This window comes from Nerophis lumbriciformis, linkage group LG32 (genome assembly GCF_033978685.3).
Source record: "Nerophis lumbriciformis linkage group LG32, RoL_Nlum_v2.1, whole genome shotgun sequence".
Taxonomy (NCBI): Eukaryota; Metazoa; Chordata; class Actinopteri; order Syngnathiformes; family Syngnathidae; genus Nerophis; species Nerophis lumbriciformis.
In genome coordinates this window covers 21,572,002-21,595,981 of record NC_084579.2, presented here as the reverse complement: position 1 = coordinate 21,595,981, position 23,980 = coordinate 21,572,002, and the positions used below count along the sequence as shown (strand labels likewise).

The window sequence follows — 23,980 nt, the reverse complement described above, 5'->3', positions numbered from 1 at the left end:
AATAACTTTTTCATCTTTGGGTTTTGGGGAAAGTAGCAAGTCATGTCAAGTCATGTCAATTCAAAAGGCTCAAGTCCAAGTGAAGTCACAAGTCATTGATGTTAAAGTCTAAGTCGAGTTGCAAGTCTTTTTACATTTTGTCAAGTCGAGTCTAAAGTCATCAAATTCATGACTCGAGTCTGACTCGAGTCCAAGTCATGTGACTCGAGTACACACCTCTGCCTATAACACAAAACTATGTGTGAGGTGAGAATTAAGTTCCTTTATTGTTTCTGTTTTGGACACTCAGAAGTGAAAACTCTTTTTTTCTTTTACTCCTTTTAGCAATCTTGCAACCACTTATTGATTCTTACTCTCTGGCAGACATTCCACACCCTCTTGTTTGTTCAATTTGGAGCTATGTTTGTTTCCAAACAAATCGATAACATAACCGAGCACTGATTGTTTTTCAGACATGCAGGGCTTCCTGCTGCCGTACATGGGCCTGAAGGGCCTCTACTTCACCGGCTACTTCGTGTTCGGCATGGGCACCAGCCTGATCGGCCTGTTCCCCAACGTCCTCACCACGCTAATCCTATGCAGCGTCTTCGGCTTCATGTCCAGCACGCTGTACACCATCCCCTTCAACCTCATTGCCGAGTATCAGCGCGAGGAAAAGGTACGCTCGAGTCCGCACAATAATTATTGCTATGTTAGCAATATTCATTGCTAGTATTGCCTACACCAGGGATTCTCAAACTGTTGTACTCGGGCTCCATGACAAAGAATCACTTGATTAAAGTACAGTGTTTTATTTTCCTATATGTTACAGTGGCCAACATATGAAATATATATTTGTTAAATAAAACCTCTGCCTTGTTTTTAATGAATACTTAGGCCTGTTATGCCACTGTATTTCAATGGTGATACTTGGAGAGCCAATGTTTTTCTTAGGTGGTACTTGGTGAAAAACGTTTGAGAACCATTGGTCTACACCAGTGGTTCTTAACCTGGGTTCGATCGAACCCTAGGTGTTCGGTGAGTCGGCCTCAGGGGTTCGGCGGAGCCTCCGCCGCGGAGGTATAGACACATCCGAATTATCGTGTAAAAAAAACCTTCTCCCTATCGGCATATTATGGATACCCCCAAACAATGTTCCCTCTAATTTTCCATCTGATTTGCAGGTTTTTTGATTGATTGATTGAAATTTATACTAGCAGATTGCAAAAGAAGAGAATACATTATATGAAACAGTACAGTTTACACCAGGGGTCACCAACCTTTTTGAAACCAAGAGCTACTTCTTGGGTACTGATTATTGCAAAGGGCTACCAGTTTCCATCCATCCATTTTCTACCGCTTATTCCCTTTGGGGTCGCGGGGGGCGCTGGAGCCTATCTCAGCTACAATCGGGCGGAAGGCGGGGTACACCCTGGACAAGTCGCCACCTCATCGCAGGGGCTACCAGTTTGATACACAATTAAATAAATTGCCAGAAATAGCCAATTTGCTCAATTTACCTTTAACTCTGTTATTATTGATAAATAATTATATTTATCTTTGTGGAAACACTGATCATCTTAATGATTTCTCACAATAAATATATATAGAAACAGATAAATATCAATATGCAACACTTTATTTTTATATTTTCTCTTAGTGCACATTTTTCAAATTGAACATTTTCAAATGATCACTTCTAAGACAGTCTTGTGAAATCCCAATATCCCATTTTAACTAGCTAGCCACTAACATTTTTTAACAAATCATGAATTACTTTGCACCACGTTTGTAGAAATAATAACTCATGTAAAATACAAAAGTCAACTCTCAAATTTTTAAATAAATCATGTCACACTTTGAACTGGACACCAAATCTGTTATCTGTTTCTTAGTCAGTTAGTGAAGACCAAGTCTTTAAAATATTTTCTTGGATTTACAAATTCTATTTGAGTTTTGTCTCTCTTAGAATTAAAAATGTCGAGCTTGCTAGTAAATAAATAAAATTCAAAAAATAGAGGCAGCTCACTGGTAAGTGCTGCTATTTGAGCTATTTTTAGAACAGGCCAGCGGGCTACTCATCTGGTCCTTACGGGCTACCTGGTGCCCGCGGGCACCGTGTTGGTGACCCCTGGTTTACACAGTACAGTACATATTCCAAACAATTGACCACCAAATGGTAACACTCGAATACGTTTTTCAACTTGTTTAAGTTGGGGTCCACGTTAATCAATTCATGGTAATGTGTGTAAGGTGTGTAAATTTGTTGTGAGTTCATCATACTTGCCAACCCTCCCGGATTTTCCGGGAGACTCCCGAAATTCAGCGCCTCTCCCTAAAACCTCCCGGGACAAATTTTCTCCCGAAAATCTCCCGAAATTCAGGCGGACCTGAGTGACGTGTCGACAGCCCGTTTTCACGTCCACTTTCCCACAATATAAACAGTGTGCCTGCCCAATCACGTTATAACTGTAGAATGATCGAGGGCGAGTTCTTGGTTTCTTATGTGGGTTTATTGTTAGGCAGTATCATTAACGTCCTCCCAGCGCGGCAACAACACACAACTACAGCAGTCATGTTTTCGTCTACCGTAAAGCAGTTCGTCTGCCGTAAACAGCAATGTTGTGACGCTCTTAAACAGGGCAATACTGCCATCTACTGTACATGCATATGTGACAGAAACATCTAAGGCTTTTAGAGAGTGCAGTGCACAACTGCGCACACAACAAGGAGACGAAGCAGAATGCATCATCAGAGAGGGTGTTCAGCATGGTTAGAAAAATAGTGACAGAGAATAGAACAAGGATGGACAATTCAATCCTTAACTCAACAATGAGTAGATGAGTGTTATGTGTGTGTGTATATGTGTAAATAAATGAACACTGAAATTCAAGTATTTCTCTTATTTATATATATATATATATATATATATATATATATATATATATATATATATATATAATATATATATATAGCTAGCTAGAATTCACTGAAAGTCAAGTATTTATTTTATATATATATGTATATATATATATATATATATGAAATACTTGACTTGGTGAATTCTAGCTGTAAATATACTCCTCCCCTCTTAACCACGCCCCCAACCACGCCCCACGCCCCCCCTCCCGAAATCGGAGGTCTCATAGTTGGCAAGTATGGAGTTCATGCACTGTGTTGGTTTTGTTCTTTGAACAAGGTGATGTTCATGCACGGTTCATTTTGTGCACTAGTAAAAAAAACATATAACTTTTTCTTGAATTTGAAAAAAATATATATATTTATTTTTCACTAAAGAAGGGTTCGGTGAATGCGCATATGAAACTGGTGGGGTTCGGTACCTCCAACAAGGTTAAGAACCACTGTTCTACACGCTTGTAAAAGGAATGAATAACAATGATTACATTAACTTTTACAGATTTGTATTTTACTTTTTTCCACTAAATTAAATAAACTGTCAACATTTGCAGTTGAATAAATGGAAACTTTCCAAAAAATAAGCAAAATTACTCATCAGAATGATTACATTTTAATCTATACAATACCAATTCCCGGTACCTTAGAGTCGATCATTTTCAGTACTTTTGTGTGTGTTCATATGTTAATAAATGTAAAAAAAAATTAATAGTAAAATCAATGTAAAATTTAGTATGATACAGGTGCTGTCCATACATTGTATTCTCATTACACTTCTAAGTGAAGTGAAGTGAAGTGAAGTGAATTATATTTATATAGCGCTTTTCTCTAGTGACTCAAAGCGCTTTACATTGTGAAACCCAATATCTAAGTTACATTTAAACCAGTGTGGGTGGCACTGGGAGCGGGTGGGTAAAGTGTCTTGCCCAAGGACACAACAGCAGTGACTAGGATGGCGGAAGCGGGGATCGAACCTGCAACCCTCAAGTTGCTGGCACGGCTGCTCTACCAACCGAGCTATACTGCCCCTCAGTCTCATTTGGATCTGTTTTATAGCAGACTTTGCATGCAGTTGCGATTCCAAGACGTTAAATGGTAGTAGTGTATAGGTTAGTGTGTTGCCTCGTCAGAGAGTAGTCTTTGCCATCATGCTGAAAGCCTAGTTTTTTGTTGCACCCTAGAACGTGTTTGTAGTGGAAGTATTGTATTTCTAACACACATGCTGTTTGATTCTAACATGCATTTTAGTTATAGTTGTCGTTACGAAATTTTTAGGCAAATCTAGTGTAAATTACCATCGATCAATCACATTTTCAAAAGTGGAGCCTTACTGTACAAGTGTTTTCTGTCAGGCATACTGTCACGTTCAAACACTGAGGACATCTATTAAACAAGACAAAAGGCAAGGAATCAAACAGAGACAGAATTCAATTTGGACTCAATATTGAGGAAAGACATGGCCACTGCACTCTCTGTACAGTCCTGCACCACGCTCTGACAAAGAAGGTTTTCATCTCCTCTTTTATTTAGATGTTCAATGTTCACGCACCAACACATGTCTCAGCAGGAATGGGAAGTATGTAAAACAGTCATTGTTTTCGGTCACATTGAAGACCAAGAAGAGGATGTCTCGGGCTTGGGCTCTTCTTGGATCCAGCTGGGGCAGGTGTTGGAGGACAATGGATAACCCCTCCCGTCTCCTGACCACAGCTGCTTCAAGAGAGCAGCGGGTCGTAAATAGCGTTGACCTCGGTTACCAAATAGTTGGAAGAGAGTTTGTGAAATACTTCAAAGAGAGTTCCTCTGGAAGTTGAGCAGATCCTGCCATCTGTCCGTGTTGAAATCACAGTGGAGTTTCACGAGCCTTCTTCCTCTTGGTAGGCCTCGAAAGACAGACTTCATCTTCTTATCAGGAACATAATGTAATACAACGTTTATTTTGTGATAACTTACAAACAATTATTCCAACACATACCTACTTTGTTGGCATGAAAATTTGACTGAGTCTGCTCTGAGTGCTGCTAGAGTGCTTGTTTCCCCACTTAGGGTCTGATCCATCAACCTTACGTGCAACAAAGGTATCAAAATATGGGCCAGTTTTATTTTACGTGAATCGATATCCGGTTGCCTAAAAAAGTACCAAAATTGGTACCAGCGCTGTACGGTGCAACAAAATTACTCGCAAATGCGACTTAAAATAGGCCGTGCGACTTAAAACAAAAAAAAAACTGTCGCACGTGTGTGAATAGGGATTTCAACCCTTTCATCGCCTTTTTTTCCGAAAAGAAATCCATCCCAACTTTGATCAAACGAGAGTAAAATGTTGGCCAAAATACAACAAAAATGTACTCCTTGGTCCCCTTAGGTTTTAAGACGCCTGGTAACTACAAACAAGGACCAGATGCCATCAGCAGCTTTACCACACCAAACAGGAAGCCGATGTACAAAACAAATGGGTTATACTTGTGTGCGCTTTTTTACCTTCAAAGTACTCAAAGCGCTTTGACGCTATTTCCACATTCATTCATTCATACACACATTCACTCACTGATGGCGGGAGCTGCCATGCAAGGTCCTAACCACGACCCATCGGAAGCAAGGGTGAAGTGTCTTGCCCAACCAAGAACACAACGGATGTGACGAGGATGGCGGAAGCTGGGATCAAACATGAAACCTGTGGCCTGTCACGGCCACTCTACCACCTAAGCCACGCCGTCCTCCAAAAAAAAAGCGCAGAACTTGAAATCAGGAGATAACAGAGGAACAAAACACTTAAGAGCCTAAATGACTGTCAAGCAGTGGGAAACTGTACTTACTTTCCCATTTTTGGCAAATGCGAGCATGAAAAATGCTGAATTTGGCCGGAGATTTACTTACCTACTAGGGAAGTGGTCAAGTTATTACTTGGTACCTTTTCGCTTTGTAATTTGTAACTTTGTACTTCTAATTTCGTCATGCTCTCATGTTTGATATCAATAAAGCGTTATATTACCAAAACGTGTTGTCACAAACATTGGATGAATACATTTGCGTGAGCAAATTGTTGAACAGTTTAAGAAAAACCTTTCTCAACCAGCAACCAGCTATTGCAAGAAATTTAGGGATTTCACCATCTACGGTTCGTAATATCATCAAAGAGAGAGTTCAGAGAATCTGGAGAAATCACTGCAAGTAAGCAGCTAAGCCTGTGACCTTCGATCCCTCAGGCTGTACTGCATCAACAAGTGACATCAGTGTGTAAAGGATATCACCACATGGGCTCAGGAACACATCAGAAACCCACTGTCAGTAACTACAGTTGGTCGCAACATCTCTAAGTGCAAGTTAAAACTCTCCTATGCAAGGCGAAAACCGTTTATCAACAACACCCAGAAACGCCGTCGGCTTCGCTGGGCCTGAGCTCATCGAAGATGGACTGATAAAAAGTGGAAAAGTGTTCTGTGGTCTGACAAGTCCACATTTCAAATTGTTTTTGGAAACTGTGGACGTCGTGTCCTCCGGACCAAAGAGGAAAAGAACCATCCGGATTGTTATAGGCGCAAAGTTGAAAAGCCAGCATCTGTGATGGTATGGGGGTGTATTAGTGCCCAAGGCATGGGTAACTTACACATCTGTGAAGGCGCCATTAATGCTGAAAGGTACATACAGGTTTTGGAGCAACATATGGGGGGCGTGGCGAAGTTGGGAGAGTGGCCGTGCCAGCAATCTGAGGGTTACTGGTTTAATCCCCACCTTCTACCGTCCTAGTCACGTCCGTTGTGTCCTTGAGCAAGACACTTCACCCTTGCTCCTGATGGGTCTGGTTAGCCCCGTGCATGGCAGCTCCCGCCATCAGTGTGTGAATGTGTGAATGTGTGTGTGTGAATAGGTGAATGTAGAAAATAGTGTCAAAGCGCTTTGAGTTCCTTACAAAGGTAGAAAAGCGCTATACAAGTACGACCCATTTACCATTTACCATTTACCATATGTTGCCATCCAAGCAACATTATCATGGACGACCCTGCTTATTTCAGCGAGACAATGCCAAGCCACGTGTTACAACAGCGTGGCTTCATAGTAAAAGAGTGCGGGTACTAGACTGGCCTGCCTGTAGTCCAGACCTGTCTCCAATTGAAAATGTGTGGCGCATTATGAAGCCTAAAATACCACAACAGAGACCCCCGGACTGTTGAACAACTTGAGCTGTACATCAAGCAAGAATGGGAAAGAATTCCACCTGAAAAGTTTCAAGAATTGGTCTCCTCAGTTCACAAACTGAGTGTTGTTAAAAGGAAAGGCCATGTAACACAGTGGTAAAAATGCCCCTGTGCCAACTGTTTTACAATGTGTTGCTGCCATTAAATTCTAAGTTAATGATTATTTGCGAAAAAAAAAAAAAAAAAAGTTTCTCAGTTCAAACATTAAATATCTTGTCTTTGCAGTCAGGATTTGCAAATCATTGTATTCTGTTTTTATTTACGATTTACACAACGTGCCAACTTCACTGGTTTTGGGTGTTGTAGTTTCCCGCAGCTAAATGTTGATTTGTAATGCTGCTCCGACAGTGATAAGAACTTAGAGAAGACAGTGTTGATAAGTTGCCCTATTAAAACACAACTCAAACCACCATCCCCTCAGACCAATAAAACCATGACCTAAATTGATGCTCTCAACCTTTCGCCATGGACGCTCAATATTTCATTACATTTAATCAGATGAGGTCGTCTGAAGTGTTTGGAGATGTATATCAACGACCTTAGCACCCGTCGATATTTTCCAGAGCTGAACTGATTGTTTTTCTCCCTCCGCTGGATATTCTGAAAAACCTTCCCCTTTGATTTCTTTTTTTCCCGCCATCAGGAGGAAATGAAGCGGCGTGGAGGCGACGAAACTCCGCGAGGAACGGGGGTGGACTGCGCCGCGCTCACCTGCATGGTGCAGCTGGCCCAGATCTTGGTGGGCGTGGGCCTGGGCGCCCTGGTGAACGTGGCGGGTAGCGTGGTGGTCGTGGTGCTGTCCGCCTCCACCATGTCTCTGCTGGGCTGCGCCTTCATCGCGCTCTTTGTAAGATATGTGGAATGAACGCTCCTCGCACAAATATTTGTAATATTCGTAAATAAAGAGAGTCTTTATTATATCCTTTGAGGCGCCTATGAGTCTACTTTAACCTTTTGTATGTATCAATAAAAAGTGCCCAATTAATCCGATGTCGGCATACGTGGTCGACGGCTTTTGTCGACATAAACTTTGAGATCCAAAGGGGTAATTTCTATTAAAATTTGGCCCGCTTATGTCGATAGTGTTGTTCCATTCCACATAGTAACAGCAACATAACCACTGTCTAGTTCAGGGGTCGGCAACCTTTACCACTCAAAGAGCCATTTTGACCAGTTTCACAAATTAAAGAAAACAATGGGAGCCACAAAACTCTTTTGAAATTTAAAATGAAATAACATTGCATTTAAAGTTTTTTTTTTGCTTTGTGCTATGTATAAACAAACTATTGTGGGTTACATTTATGAAATCAATGAACGACTGCAGAGAAAATGAAATAAAATTTCTGCATGCAACAAAAGGTTTTTAACTCCGAAAAAGACGTCGGGTTGAAGGTTAAGTAAAACACTTAATGTCTATTTAAGTCCTCCTTGTAGTAATGAAAAAACAAAACGCCGAACTTAAATTATCCACTGGCAGAGAACCAAAAATGTTGCCCTCTCTCTCTGTGCAGTCATCCTTTTACTGGCGCTGTGCAGTCAGCTGCCAACCTGTATTGTAGCCCAGAAGAGTTTGGGCTGCAAGGGATTCTGGGTATTTGTTCTGTTGTGTTTATGTTGTGTTACAGTGCGGATGTTCTCCCGAAATGTGTTTGTCAGTCTTGTTTGGTGTGGTTTCACAGTGTGGCGCATATTTGTAACAGTGTTAAAGTTTTGTATATCGCCACCCTCAGTGTAACCTGTATGGCCGTTGATCAAGTATGCCTTGCAGTCACTTACGTGTGTATGCAGAAGCCTCACACAATATGTGACTGGGCCGGCACGCAGTTAGTATGGTGAAAAAGCAGACGTGACGACAGGTCGTAGAGGATGCTAAAGGCAGTGCCATCACGGCACGCCCTCAATATTGTTGTCCGGGTGAAAATCTGGAGAAATCCGGGAGAATGCTTGCCCCGGGAGATTTTCGGGAGGGGCACTGAAATTCGGGAGTCTCCCGGATAAATCGGGAGGGTTGGCAAGTATGCAGCATGCGGCTCCGGAGCCGCGGGTTGCCGACCCCTGGTCTAGTTACACAGCTGCACACAGTAACTTCCTGTTTAGGACAAAGTAAGCTTGAAAATAAAAGCATTGAAGTTTTAACTCGGATTCTGCCACAAAAACTAACAAATCAATCGATCAAAGTTTGTTCATATAGCCCTTAATCACAAATGTCTCAAAGGGCTGCACAAACCACAACGACATCCTCGGATCAGATTCCCACATCTGGGCAAGAAAAATCTCAACCCAATAGGAACTACAAGAAACTTTGGAAGGGAACGCTAACGCCTCCTCTGCAGAAACTGATCTGTGGCCAGAGCATAGCAGAAAAGAGAGGCGGCAGATCAACTGGTCTAAAAATGGGTCTATTGAAAGGCTTGACATATAAATGAGTATTAAGATGGAACTTAAATGCTTCTAATTAGGTAGCATCTCTAACTGTTACCAGACTACTTTTTTGGGCTCTGGGAATCACTAATAAGTCGGAGTTCTTAGAGCGCATATTTCTTGCCGGGACATTTGACAATACAATCTGCAAGATAGGATGGAGCTAGACCGTTTAGTATTTTATACGTAAGTAGTAAAATCTTAAAGTCGCATCTTAAGTGCACAGGAAGCCAGTATAGGCGTAATATGATCACACTTTCTTGTCCTCGTCAAAAGTCTAACAGCCACATTTTGTACCTTTGATGTAAAAAAATAAAAAAATAAATAGCTTTGTTTTTAGCGAAGTGCCACTTTAATATAAACTACGACTTTATTCCCATAAAATTACGACTTTAATGTAAAATAAAAAAAACGCTTTATTCCCGCAAGTTACGACTTGAGTGTAAATTACGACTTTTTTCTCCCAAAATTAGGACTTGCATGTAAAATCTGACTTTATTCTCACAAAAGTGCCACTTTAATGTGAAATACGACTTTATTCCCAGAAATTATGACTTTAATGTAAAAAAAAAAAAAAACTGCTTTATTCTTGAAAGTTACGAGTAAAAAATATGCCTTTTTTCCCGATAATTAGGACTTGCATGTAAAGTAGGACTTTATTCTCGCAAAAGTCTGACTTTAATGTAAAATACGACTTTATTGTCAGAAAATTACAACGTAGATGCAAAAAAGGCTTTATTCTAGAAAGTTACAACTTGGATCTGAAATAAGATTTTATTCTCGCAAAATTACAACTTTATTGTAATATACGCCTTTGATGTAAAAAAAAAAAAAAAGTTTTGTTTTTAGAGAGGTGCCACTTTAATTTAAACTATGACTTAATTCCCATAAAATTACGACTTTAACGTAAAACAAAAAAACGGCTTTATTCCCTCAAGTTACAACTTGAATGAAATTACAACTTTTTTCCCCAAAAATTAGGACTTGCATGTAAAATCAGACTTTATTCTCACAAAAGTGCCACTTTAATTTAAAATATGACTTTATTCTCAGAAAATTACAACTTTAACATAAAAAAAACCTGCTTTATTCTCAAAAGTTACCACTTGAGTATAAAATATGCCTTTTTTCCCCAAAAAATTAGGACTTGCATGTAAAATAGGACTTTATTCTGACAAAAGTCTGACTTTAATGTAAAATACGACTTTATTGCCAGAAAATTACAACGTAGATGCAAAAAAGGCTTTATTCTAGAAAGTTACAACTTGGATCTGAAATAAGATTTTATTCTCGCAATATTACAACTTTATTGTAATATACGCCTTTGATATAAAAAAAAACAAAAAAAAAACAGCTTTGTTTTTAGAGAAGTGCCACTTTAATTTAAACTACGACTTAATTCCCATAAAATTACGACTTTAACGTAAAACAAAAAAAACGGCTTTATTCCCTCAAGTTACAACTTGAATGAATGTACAACTTTTTTCCCCAAAAATTAGGACTTGCATGTAAAATCAGACTTTATTCTCACAAAAGTGCCACTTTAATTTAAAATACGACTTTATTCCCAGAAAATTACAACTTTAACGTAAAAAAAACCTGCTTTATTCTCAAAAGTTACCACTTGAGTATAAAATATGCCTTTTTTCCCCAAAAAATTAGAACTTGCATGTAAAATAGGACTTTATTCTGACAAAAGTCTGACTTTAATGTAAAATACGACTTTATTGCCAGAAAATTACAACGTAGATGCAAAAAAGGCTTTATTCTAGAAAGTTACAACTTGGATCTGAAATAAGATTTTATTCTCGCAATATTACAACTTTATTGTAATATACGCCTTTGATATAAAAAAAAAACAAAACAAAAACAGCTTTGTTTTTAGAGAAGTGCCACTTTAATTTAAACTACGACTTAATTCCCATAAAATTACGACTTTAACGTAAAACAAAAAAAACGGCTTTATTCCCTCAAGTTACAACTTGAATGAATGTACAACTTTTTTCCCCAAAAATTAGGACTTGCATGTAAAATCAGACTTTATTCTCACAAAAGTGCCACTTTAATGTAAAATACGACTTTATTCCCAGAAAATTACAACTTTAATGTAAAAAAAACCTTAAGTTACAACTTGGATCTAATATAAGATTTTACTCTCGCAAAATTACAAATTTATTGTAGTATACGCCTTTGATGTAAAAGAAAAAACAGCTTTGTCTTTAGAGAAGTGCCACTTTAATTTAAACTACAACTTTATTCCCATAAAATTACGACTTTAATGTCAAACAAAAAACATCTTAATTCCCGCAATTTACACCATGAATTATTATATTATATTATATTGAAGTACGATTTTTTTCTCCAAAAATTAGGACTTGCATGTAAAATCAGACTTTATTCTCGCAAAAGTGCCACTTCCATGTGAAATACGGCTTTAGTCCCAGAAAATTACAACTTTAATATAAAAAAAGACTGCTTTACCGTATTCTCGAAAGTTACCACTTGAGTATAAAATATGCCTTTTTTTCCTCGAAAAGTAGGACTTTCATGTAAAATAGGACTTTATTCTCGCAAAAGTCTGACTTTAAATGTAAAATACGACTTTATTTCCAGAAAATTATGACTTTAATGTAAAAAGAACGGCTTTGTTCTCAAAAAAATTGCCACTGTAATGTAAGATATGGCTTTATTCTCCAAATATTATGACTTTGATATAAAATACGACTTTTTCTCAAAAAATTACAACTTGAATTTAAATATGACTTTATGCTCTGACAATTATGACTTGAATACCACATGCGTGTTATGTTGCGTTTTGTTAGTGTCCTTCGGTATTTAGTGTTTTAACTGCTGCCCTGTGCTTTTATTTTGGCAGCTTTTCTGGTTTTGTTGGGTGATTTCCCGTGGCTGCTTCACTTCTGTCCCGGAGCATTTCCCCTCACCTGTTTTCTGTTTGCAATCAAGCCTATTTAAGTTGATCCTTTTTCTACCTTTGTTGTCGGGACATTGTTGTTGTTATTTATTCTCTGTGGACAATCCTTTGATGCCAAGCTCTTGTACGCTAAAACTCTGCCCCACAATTCCTGTGAGTGTTTTGCTGGGTTTCAGCAGTTGGTTTTGTTTTCTCTCATAGTCTATCCGGGCAGAGTACTTTCCCGTTGCTCTCGCTTTTTGTTCATTTATCAATAAATATAAATTTTTTTACTGCACGCTGCTAGATACCTCCCTCTTCCACGACGCACCGCTTGACATCGCCTGACAATACGTCTTTATTCTCGCGAAATATGTGTTAGGCCTTGGCAAGAACGATGACTGTTGTTCAACAGTTTCTGAGAACTATCTTCAGATACAGTGAATCACCAAATGGCTAAAAACTCTAGACTTGACACACTAGAGCAGGGGTCACCAACGCGGTGCCCACGGGCACCAGGTAGCCCGTAAGGACCGGATGAGTAGCCCGCTGGCCTGTTCTAAAAATAGCTCAAATATTAGCACCTTTATTTTTCAAATTGTATTTATTTACTAGCAAGCTGGTTTCGCTTTGCTCGACATTTTTAATTCTAAGAGAGACAAAACTCAAATAGAATTTAAAAATCCAAGAAAATATTTTAAAGACTTGGTCCTCACTTGTTTAAATAATTCACTTTTTTTTTTTTACTTTGCTTCTTATAACTTTCAGAAAGACAATTTTAGAGAAAAAATACAACCTTAAAAATGATTTTAGGATTTTTAAACACATATACCTTTTTACCTTTTAAAATCCTTCCTCTTCTTTCCTGACAATTTAAATCAATGTTCAAGTAAATTCATGTTTTCTATTGTATAGAATAATAAATAAATTTTAATTTAACTCTTCATTTTAGCTTCTGTTTTTTTGACGAAGAATATTTGTGAAATATTTCTTCAAACTTATTATGATTAAAATTCAAAAAAAATATTCTGGCAAATCTAGAAAATCTGTAGAATCTGAGGGTTTTGACAAAGTTGCAGAAAAGTACTCTCAGGTCATAAACAGAGTTGGGCAAGAGTTTGAGAACAGGTTTTGTGACCTTGATCAGCTTGAGCCATGTGTGTCGTTCATTTCTAATCCTTTCATGAACGTGGACATATCATGCATTGCCGAGCAGTTAAGTGCAACATTAGCCTGGATGCTGAACAGGTGGAGATTGAAATTGTAACACTACAAAATGACCTCCACCTCAAAGCCCACCAGGTGCCCTGTTGACACAGAAAAGTACAGTGGTGTATGCGCAGCAGCTTTGAAGGTTGCAAGTCTGTTTGGTTCACCTTATCTTTGTGAATCAGCCTTTTCTGACATGAACTTCATCAAGTACAAACACAGAACACGCCTCACTGATGCACATCTGCAAGACTCACTCAGAGTTGCAGTGTCAAGTGACACACCAGAGTACAACACACTAGTTAACAGCAAACACACTAGTTAAAGGGGAACATTATCACAATTTCAGAAGGGTTAAAACCATTAAAAATCAGTTCCCAGTGGCTTATTTTATTTTTCGAAGTTTTTTTCAAAATTTTACCTATCACGCAATATCCCTAAAAAAAGCTTCAAAGTGCCTGATTTTAACCATCGTTATATACACCCGTCCATTTTCCTGTGACGTCACACAGTGATGCCAATACAAACAAACATGGCGCATAGAACAGCAAGCTATAGCGACATTAGCTCGGATTCAGACTCGGATTTCAGCGGCTTAAGCGATTCAACAGATTACGCATGTATTGAAACGGATGGTTGTAGTGTGGAGGCAGGTAGCGAAAACGAAATTGAAGAAGAAACTGAAGCTATTGAGCCATATCGGTTTGAACCGTATGCAAGCGAAACCGACGAAAACGACACGACAGCCAGCGACATGGGAGAAAGCGAGGACGAATTCGGCGATCGCCTTCTAACCAACGATTGGTATGTGTTTGTTTGGCATTAAAGGAAACTAACAACTATGAACTAGGTTTACAGCATATGAAATACATTTAGCAACAACATGCACTTTGAGAGTGCAGACAGCCCAATTTTCATCAATTAATATATTCTGTAGACATACCCTCATCCGCGCTCTTTTCCTGAAAGCTGATCTGTCCAGTTTTGGAGTTGATGTCAGCAGGCCAGGGAAGCTAGGGTCGAGATTCTTCTCTTGATCATCTTCGGTGGCATAAGGGACGGTGTGAGCCAAGACATCCAGGGGGTTTAGCTCGCTCGTCTGCGGGAACAAACTGCCGCCATTGCTTGCCGTGCTACCGAGGTCCTTTGTCCCTGAATTGCTCGCACACTGCGGCAGATTCAATGGGGGTCTGGCGGCAGATTTCTTTGACTTTATCGTTGGAAATGCATCTGCTTTGAGTGTCGCAGGATATCCACACATTCTTGCCATCTCTGTCGTAGCATAGCTTTCGTCGGTAAAGTGTGTGGAACAAACGACTGACCATTTCGTCGGTTTTCCCCACACCCTCGTATTTTGAACAAATTTCGTCCAATTTCTTGCCACTTTCGCATCTTTGGGCCACTGGTGCAACTTGAATCCGTCCCTGTTCGTGTTGTTACACCCTCCGACAACACACCGACGAAAGTGAGAAAATGGCGGAATGCTTCCCGATGTGACGTCATCGCTCCGAGAGCGAATAATAGAAAGGCGTTTTATTCGCCAAAATTCACCCATTTAGAGTTCGGAAATCGGTTAAAAAAATATATGGTCTTTTTTCTGCAACATCAAGGTATATATTGACGCTTACATAGGTCTGGTGATAATGTTCCCCTTTAACAGCATGCAATGCCAGGCTTCCCACTAACTGACAAAGAAACAGTTAACAGATTTGGTTTCCAGTTCAAAGTGTGACATGATTTATTTAAAAATTTGAGAGTTGACTTTTGTATTTTACATGAGTTATTATTTGTAGAAACATGGTGAAAAGTAATTCATGATTTGTTAAAAAATGTTAGTGGCTAGCTAGTTAAAATGGGATATTGTGATTTCACAAGACTGTCTTAGAAGTGATCATTTGAAAATGTTCAATTTGAAAAATGTGCAATTAGAGAGAATATAAAAATAAAGTGTTGCATATTGATATTTATCTGTTTCTATATATATCTATTGTGAGAAATCATTAAGATGATCAGTGTTTCCATAAAGATAAATATCAACAATTATTAATAATAACATAGAGTTAAAGGTAAATTGAGCAAATTGGCTATTTCTGGCAATTTATTTAAGTGTGTATCAAACTAGTAGCCCTTTGCATTAATCAGTACCCAAGAAGTAGCTCTTGGTTTCAAAAAGGTTGGTGACCCCTGCACGAGAGTAAAAAGGAAACGTAGCACAGGTCGAAAAGCAAACAAAAAATCACTCCCGAGGGGAGGAAAAAAAGGCGATAGCAAAATCTATATGGATCTATTAATTTTTTAAAAAAAATCTATGATTAACTGCACCAAAATTACTCTTCTTTAGAGGGTACAAAGCCAGCAAAGAACAAATCAAGGCAATACTTAACAACCTGGACAAGACTGTGGAAGACTGCTTTAGGTACACGATCAGACGATAAACTCTGGCAACAAGACCGGGGAAGACGAGGGCTATATACACATGAGGGAGGGTGACACAGGTGAGCACAATTAGGCAATCAGGAAAGGCATCAGACAGGAGGAAGAGCAAGTGGCCTGAAACGAGAGGAGGATTAGACTTTCAACATAAAACAGGAAGTTCGCCAGACAAGCCCAAAACAACAATATGACTTTGTTCTCAGAGAATGTGAGTTGAATGTATAATACAACTTAATTATCACCAAATTTTTAAATATATTTAATTAATTATTTAAAAAAAATTGACATTAGACAAACGTTATTGATGCCAAGGGAAATTGTTTGACAGATTAGCTCACAGAGGTGGGACCAAGTCATTGTTTTGCAAGTCACAAGTCAGTCTCAAGGCTTTGCCCTCAAGTCTCGAGTCAAGTCCCGAGTCAAGACTGGAAAGTCTCAAGTCAAGTCCCAAGTCCTGCATTTTGAGTTTTCGAGTCCTTTTAACCACAGACTAATATATTTACACAGATTGTGTATGCTATTCAAACGCTGTATTTATTTATTAAAACAAGTGCATTTGAAATTGCAGGGAAAAAAAATTGTGCTGACATTGCACTTAATAATAGCACTATTAACCAGTCATTTTAAACATTTAACTCATTTCTTTACAGAATAAACACATTTGAAAAAACAAGTGCAACTGTACTTATTTGCACATAAGTGTTAACATTGTATTTCCATGGCATATTGCATTGTAACTAGTTCCACTGCAGTTTCTATCCTGTTCTTACCTTATCTCATTGATTTTATCTCATACTGTATGTGTGCGTACACATGAAAAACATAACAAATACATGAACAGAGTTGTACTTTTTAGATGTCAGGGCCCTATGCAATATGTACACATATTCTTAATATAGTATACATTTTAACTGACCTTTATTTGACTATATTTGTCTTTTTGTAGGTGGCTAAAATACGCGGTGCTGCTGACCGCCGTCTAACGTTACGTTACTGTGTGTGATACATTGACTAACGTAACGTTATGTGTAGGTACCTCATGCAACCCTGCTTAAAAAAAATCACTTGAGAAAAAGTATGAATAAGGTAGCGAACTGCAGTGGACGAAACAGATTGCCGTGTTTGCAATGACGTTATAACCATAGACATCTTATAAGGAGACGCAGCATTGGCTGCTGTGACGTGAGCAATTTGGCCGCCATCTTGAAGTGGTGATGAGGAGCCGGCGAGCAGCCTAAACTGACAGTTGACAGGTAGAAAACAAAGATGGTGTTCAGCGTTTTCCTGCTCAAATGAGCGGACTGTTGAAAATAGGAATCGGGGGATTACTTTTCACTAGTAAGATTTAACATTAACGTACTATTGGTTGTATTTTGTGAAAAGTATATTAGCACAGACTTGAGAAGGAGCAAAGATCTTCAATATTTGTATGTGAAAATCACAGAGAAATCTTCTGGGGGAGGATGACGCTCCTACAGGGGTTTGGTTTACAAACTTTCAGCCCCACCTAAAACAAAATTCACCAGCCGCCACTGATTATGATGCGTTCTCATTTTAGGCAAAATATAAGACAATACTTTCTTAACAGTATAATTGTAACCAGGAATAAGTCTTCAAGTAACAATATTCAAATACTAACATTGTTGGGTAAGACAGAATTTGGTTGTATTCTGAATCCAGTGGTTTTAGCTGATATAAAGACTTTCAGGTGTTTATATATGTTTATGTTTAAGTATTTGGCAGACGCTTTTATCCAAAGCGACGTACATAAAAAATACATATAAAACAATCACTGTAAACATTATCATTTAAGGGAAGAATGTAATACAACACATCAATACAAAGTGTCAAGATAGAATAAACTCTCTGCTGCTGCAGCAACAGAGATACAGTCAATAAGATGTATAGATATCCAATGTATTCATACATTGTTTATGTAGAATATACGCATGTATATATAACCTAATCATATTGTTTCTTCAATTTAAAATTAGCTGATCGTTTTTTTCCCCCTTCTCTGGGATTATATTCCCAGTTTTGATCTCGGACGTCTGGTCACTCATACGAATATTCTATTACTGTTAAGCAAGCTATGAATAATAAAACACGCCAAAACATTTGTCCTTTATCATAGCTACACGTATGACGAAAAAGCGCGTGAAAATCAGTGGTATTCAGTGAGGTAAGATGAATTAAATGCGCTGACAGTTAATTGTTCCTGCCAAATGAATTGCACTGAGTGGAGCGGATCCCCACTCCAAGATGGCGGCCCCGTGTCTCGTCTGCGCCAGTAGGCAGTAGCGCTCCATGCTGCATACCCTTATAAGATGTCTATGGTCATTACGTTAGCAGTGAGTTTACAGCCTCACTGATTTAACTACACAGCAAATAAAAGTCACATTAATAAACGTTATCTTACATTCTTGGTTCTTTTCCTCTTTGGTCTGGAGGACACGATGTCCACAGTTTCCAAAAACAATTTGAAATGTGGACTCGTCAGACCACAGAACACTTTTCCACTTTGTATCAGTCCATCTTAGATGAGCTCAGGCCCAGCGAAGCCGACGGCGTTTCTGGGTGTTGTTGATAAACGGTTTTCGCCTTGCCTAGGAGAGTTTTAACTTGCACTTAGAGATGTAGCGACCAACTGTAGTTACTGACAGTGGGTTTCTGAAGTGTTCCTGAGCCCATGTGGTGATATCCTTTACATACTGATGTCGCTTGTTGATGCAGTACAGCCTGAGGGATTGAAGGTCACAGGCTTAGCTGCTTACTTGCAGTGATTTCTCCAGATTCTCTGAACCCTTTGATGATATTACGGACCGTAGATGGTGAAATCCCTAAATTCCTTGCAATAGCTGGTTGAGAAAGGTTTTTCTTAAACTGTTCAACAATTTGCTCACGCATTTGTTGACAAAGTGGTGACCCTCACCCCATCCTTGTTTGTGAATGACTGAGCATTTCATGGAATCTACTTTTATACCCAATCATGGCACCCACCTGTTCAATTTGCCTGTTCACCTGTGGGATGTTCCAAATAAGTGTTTGATGAGCATTCCTCAACTTTATCAGTATTTATTGCCACTTTTCCCAACTTCTTTGTCACGTGTTGCTGGCATCAAATTCTAAAGTTAATGATTATTTGCAAAAAAAAAAATGTTTATCAGTTTGAACATCAAATATGTTGTCTTTGTAGCATATTCAACTGAATATGGGTTGAAAATGATTTGCAAATCATTGTATTCCGTTTATATTTACATCTAACACAATTTCCCAACTCATATGGAAACGGGGTTTGTAGAAGGGACAGAGGAACAGGGTCAATAACTCCATATTCGGTGTGCACACTTTACGGTACACTTTGAAGTTGTTACACCACCTATCGTTGATGTAAAGGCAGACCCCACCGCCTCGCATCTTCCCCAAGTGCTTTGTCCTGTCGAACCTGACGATGGTGAAATTGTCCAGGCTCCCCTCAGAGTCGGGATACAGGTCTCACTGAGAGCGATGATACAGATGTCTCTGAAGGCCCTTTCAAAACGGCACCTTGCATGTAGTAGATCCATCTTGTTACGTAGTGATCGTACGTTGGACATGATGATGGTGGGCAAAGGAAGTTTAAAGGGACGTCTCCGGCTGCCTCCATGCCTCCCCCTTTTCCTCGGCCGAAGCTCCGAAGGTAGGACCACGGCAGGCTTGGTGTTAGTCCACAGCGAGGCTCGATGTAGGTGAGTAGCCGGCAGTGACGTGCAGTCACTAGAGGCAGGTGAGGCGGGGCCTCACCTGCCATTATGGAAAGAAAAAAAATTTAAAAATATTTTTTTTTAATTAAATTGTTATAAGTATCCAGTGATTATACTATAAAGGTATTTTCCATTTAACTTCACCAGTTTTAGATCATTTTTATTCAAAATCACTGAATTTTCACATTTGCCGTTCAAATACTGAGAAGAGACGGTGCGGTGAACAGCAGCCAGTTGAGGCACGTCACTCAGTTGTGCCTCACCATGGATTGCGGACTCGCTAACTGCTGGCCTGCTGTGCGGTGAGACCGTATTGCTATATGAATTATATTATACATTTCCATAGTTTAGTTAGCTGAGGTATATAATGTACAGTGTATTTTGTCAACAACTGTATGTGTGTAACGTATTTCTTGTGCTGAGCGATCATAAAACGGCTGCAAAAGACGCACTGGCTGGGGCTCGCAGTAACCCCGCCTCCTGCACCCCCGCCGTAGAATGCACGGCAACCCCTGACGGGAGTGTTATATCAACTAAAGCCCACACTTAAACTTTCCACGTGCAAGATTGAATCTATTTAAAAAAGTTATTTCATAAGAAGCCAAAAAGTGCAAAAACAATAATGTTCGTGTTGGAGGAGTTGTGAATGACTGCAGGGCCACAGCATTAGGTACACCTGCAGACTGCAGGTGTACCTAATTCACAACTCCTCCAACACGAACATTATTGTTTTTGCACTTTTTGGCTTCTTATTAAATAACTTTTGTAACCTATTTTTATGGGCTTTCCTCTTTGTGATGTTAAGTGCCTGTTATGCGCTGTTATACAGTATATCTCAGCGACTCTGTCACAAACCTGGGGGTAAAGTTTGACTCAGATTTTAAATTCGAAAAAACAAATCAGCAGCGTCGTTCAAAAAAGCTTTTATCAATTACGCCAAATAGCGAAAGTGAAACCGCTTCTATCAAGACATGATCTTGAGAAATTAATCCACGCCTTTATCTCGACTCGTCTTGATTATTGTAATGCCCTGTATGTAGGCATTAGCCAGGCCTCCCTTGCCTGCCTGCAGCTCGTGCAGAACTCTGCTGCTCGTCTGCTAACACAGACCCGCAGACGTGAGCACATCACCCCTATTTTAGCGTCCCTTCACTGGCTCCCTGTGCGTTACCGAATAAATTTTAAACTCCTTTTATTTGTTTTTAAATGTCTAAACAACCTCGCGCCAACCTATCTCTCCGACCTCCTTCAGCCTTACTGCCCCACCCGATCCTTAAGATCAGCCGATCAGCTGCTGTTGACGGTCGCTGACACAAGGCTGAAGCTTAGAGGTGACAGAGCTTTCGCCGTTGCTGCTCCCTAGCTCTGGAACGACCTACCCCTGAGTGTTAGACAAGCCTCCTCTCTTCCTGTTTTTAAATCTCTCTTAAAAACATACTTTTATTCCATGGCTTTTAACACTGAGTGATATCCATCCTGCAATGGCGCCCCATAATACACCTGCTGTGATCCTGTTTTTATGTTTTTATGTTTTTATGTTTTTATTAATTCTATTGTAATTATTTATTTTTTATCGTGTTCTGTTTGTGTTGTGTTGTGTTTGCTCGGTACTCGTTTTATCTTTTAACCTGTTCATTGTACAGCACTTTGGCTACCCCTGTGGTAAATTTTAAATGTGCTTTATAAATAAAGTTGATTTGATTTGATTTGATATGCCTTGAGCTCTTATTTAGAAGGCGCTAAGAGCGGAAGTGATGACACGTTGAAATGGAGCGGAGGTTTTTGAAAGAAGGTAAATAAAGTGGTCCTCGTGTAAACTGGAGCCTCCGTGTTTGTTATTTTGTAGTTTCATACAGTATAGGCAACATTTATAAACCCTTGGTTACACTTTTTTAAATAGATTCAATCTTGCACGTGGAAAGTTTAAGTGAGGGCTTTAGTTGATATAACACTCCCGTCAGGGGGTTCATTAATCCAGCACAACAGCGGCGCATGGACTTCATTTATAAGTAAAGGTAAGACCATAATAACGTTTTTTTTATTAAATGTGCTTTTTTGTGTGCTACAGTTTGAATGTGTAAAGTTAAAGTTAAGTTAAAGTACCAATGATTGTCACACACACACTAGGTGTAATGAAATTTGTCCTCTGCATTTGACCCATTCCCTTGATCACCCACTGGGAGGTGAGGGGAGCAGTGGGCAGCAGCGGCGCCGCGCCTGGGAATAATTTTGGGTGATTTAACCCCCAATTCCAACCCTTGATGCTGAGTGCCAAGCAGCGAAGAACGCTGGTATGAGCTTTTAAACATAACCCGTTAACTGCTCCCAATCAAATGGTGAATAAATGATAAATAAATAAATGATAAATGGGTTGTACTTGTATAGCGCTTTTCTACCTTCAAGGTACTCAAAGCGCTTTGACACTACTTCCACATTTACCCATTCACACACACATTCACACACTGATGGAGGGAGCTGCCATGCAAGGCGCTAACCAGCACCCATCAGGAGCAAGGGTGAAGTGTCTTGCTCAGGACACAACGGACATGACGAGGTTGGTACTAGGTGGGGATTGAACCAGGGACCCTCGGGTCGCGCACGGCCATTCTTCCACTGCGCCACGCCGATACTCTTTAGGGTTCATATGTTTGTAAATCTTACTGTGATGAAGTCAGTGCCTCACCAGCCATGAACCTCACCGCACGTCACTGGTAGCCGGTTGTTGGTGTCAGGCTGTAGTGCTAGGCTATCGCAAATCAGCGATAAGATTGTGAGAAAGGCGGCGATCACCTTGTAACTTGTCACAGCTGATCCGTCTGACTTTTGCCTACATACAATGTGACTAGAGTTGTATTATCGGCGATAAATGCTTTAAAATGTAATATCGGAAATTAATGACTTTTTAAAACGCCGCTGTACGGAGCGGTACATATCCGGTAAAACACGGACGTAGGGCATACTTGCCAACCCTCCTGATTTTCCCGGGAGACTCCCGAATTTCAGTGGCCCTCCCGAAAATCTCCCGGGGCAACCATTCTCCCGAATTTCTCCCGATTTCCACCCGGACAACAATATAGGGGCCTTAAAGGCACTGCCTTTAGCGTCCTTTACAACCTGTCATCACGTCCGCTTTTCCTCCATACAAACAGCATGCCAGGCCAGTCACATAATATATGTGGCTTTTACACACACATAAATGCATGCAAGGCATACTTGATCAACATCCATACAGGCCACACTGAAGGTGGCCATATAAAAAACTTTAACAATGTTACAAATATGCGCCACACTGTGAACCCACACCAAACAAGAATGAAAAACACATTTCGGGAGAACATCCGCACCGTAACACAACATTAACACAACAGAACAAATACCCAGAACCCCTTGCAGCACTAACTCTTCCGGTAAGCTACAATATACAACTTGTTTAAATCGGGGTCCACGTTAATCAATTCAGGGTGAAGTTACTTTGTTTAATGCATCCAGCGGGGCATCACAACAAAATTAGGCATAATGATGTGTTGATTCCACGACTGTATATATCGTATCGGTTGATATCGGAATCGGTAATTAAGAGTTGGACAATATCGGAATATCGGATATCGGCAAAAAAGCCATTATCGGACATCTCTAAATGTGACAGTTACACGTAAAGCACGCACATAAAACGTACATAAGACACTATTTTTCTTGTCACTCCCAATGTCACGGGGGTGGAGGGGAGAGTGCTGGAGCCTCCAAATGCAAATTAAAAAATGTAATCCAGTATGGGATTGAAATTACTGCATGTGTCCCTTTTCTAATTTTGCGTATATTACTTGATTAGTTCTGGCCCCAAAACCAATTACAGAAAATAATGGGAGGCTCGTCTTTGTGAGCTTGAAAGAATGTGTCGAAACGCCTTTAAGACATTTCAGGAAATCACACAATGGACCATAGAGGTGTGAAAAATGTATGATTGCTTTCATAGAACCCATTTTCCAATAAGGGCTTATATTCAGATTTTTCCTTGTGGTCTACAGAACATGTAACGGTGGTTCTTTGGTCAACATTTTTCATAAATTTAGTTTTATAGACCATCTTTAAGCCGGTTTATGACCGTCTCTTCAGAATGCACCGTTTTGTGTGCAGTCTTATTTACGTGCCTCCACTCCAACTGCGGCTCGAGT

The 23,980-nt window shown here is 39.6% G+C and overlaps 1 protein-coding gene across 1 annotated transcript in view; it reads left to right on the top strand.

Moving 5' to 3' along the window:
* slc45a2 (solute carrier family 45 member 2) overlaps positions 1–8,011 on the top strand; it is a 113,885-nt gene extending 105,874 nt beyond the window's left edge. Inside the window, exons 6-7 of the mRNA XM_061927078.2 lie at positions 453–658; positions 7,735–8,011. Coding sequence (XP_061783062.1) covers positions 453–658; positions 7,735–7,956 — 428 coding nt within the window. The 3' untranslated portion in view covers positions 7,957–8,011. The remainder of the gene's footprint in view (positions 1–452; positions 659–7,734) is intronic.
* The last annotated feature ends 15,969 nt before the right edge of the window (positions 8,012–23,980 follow it).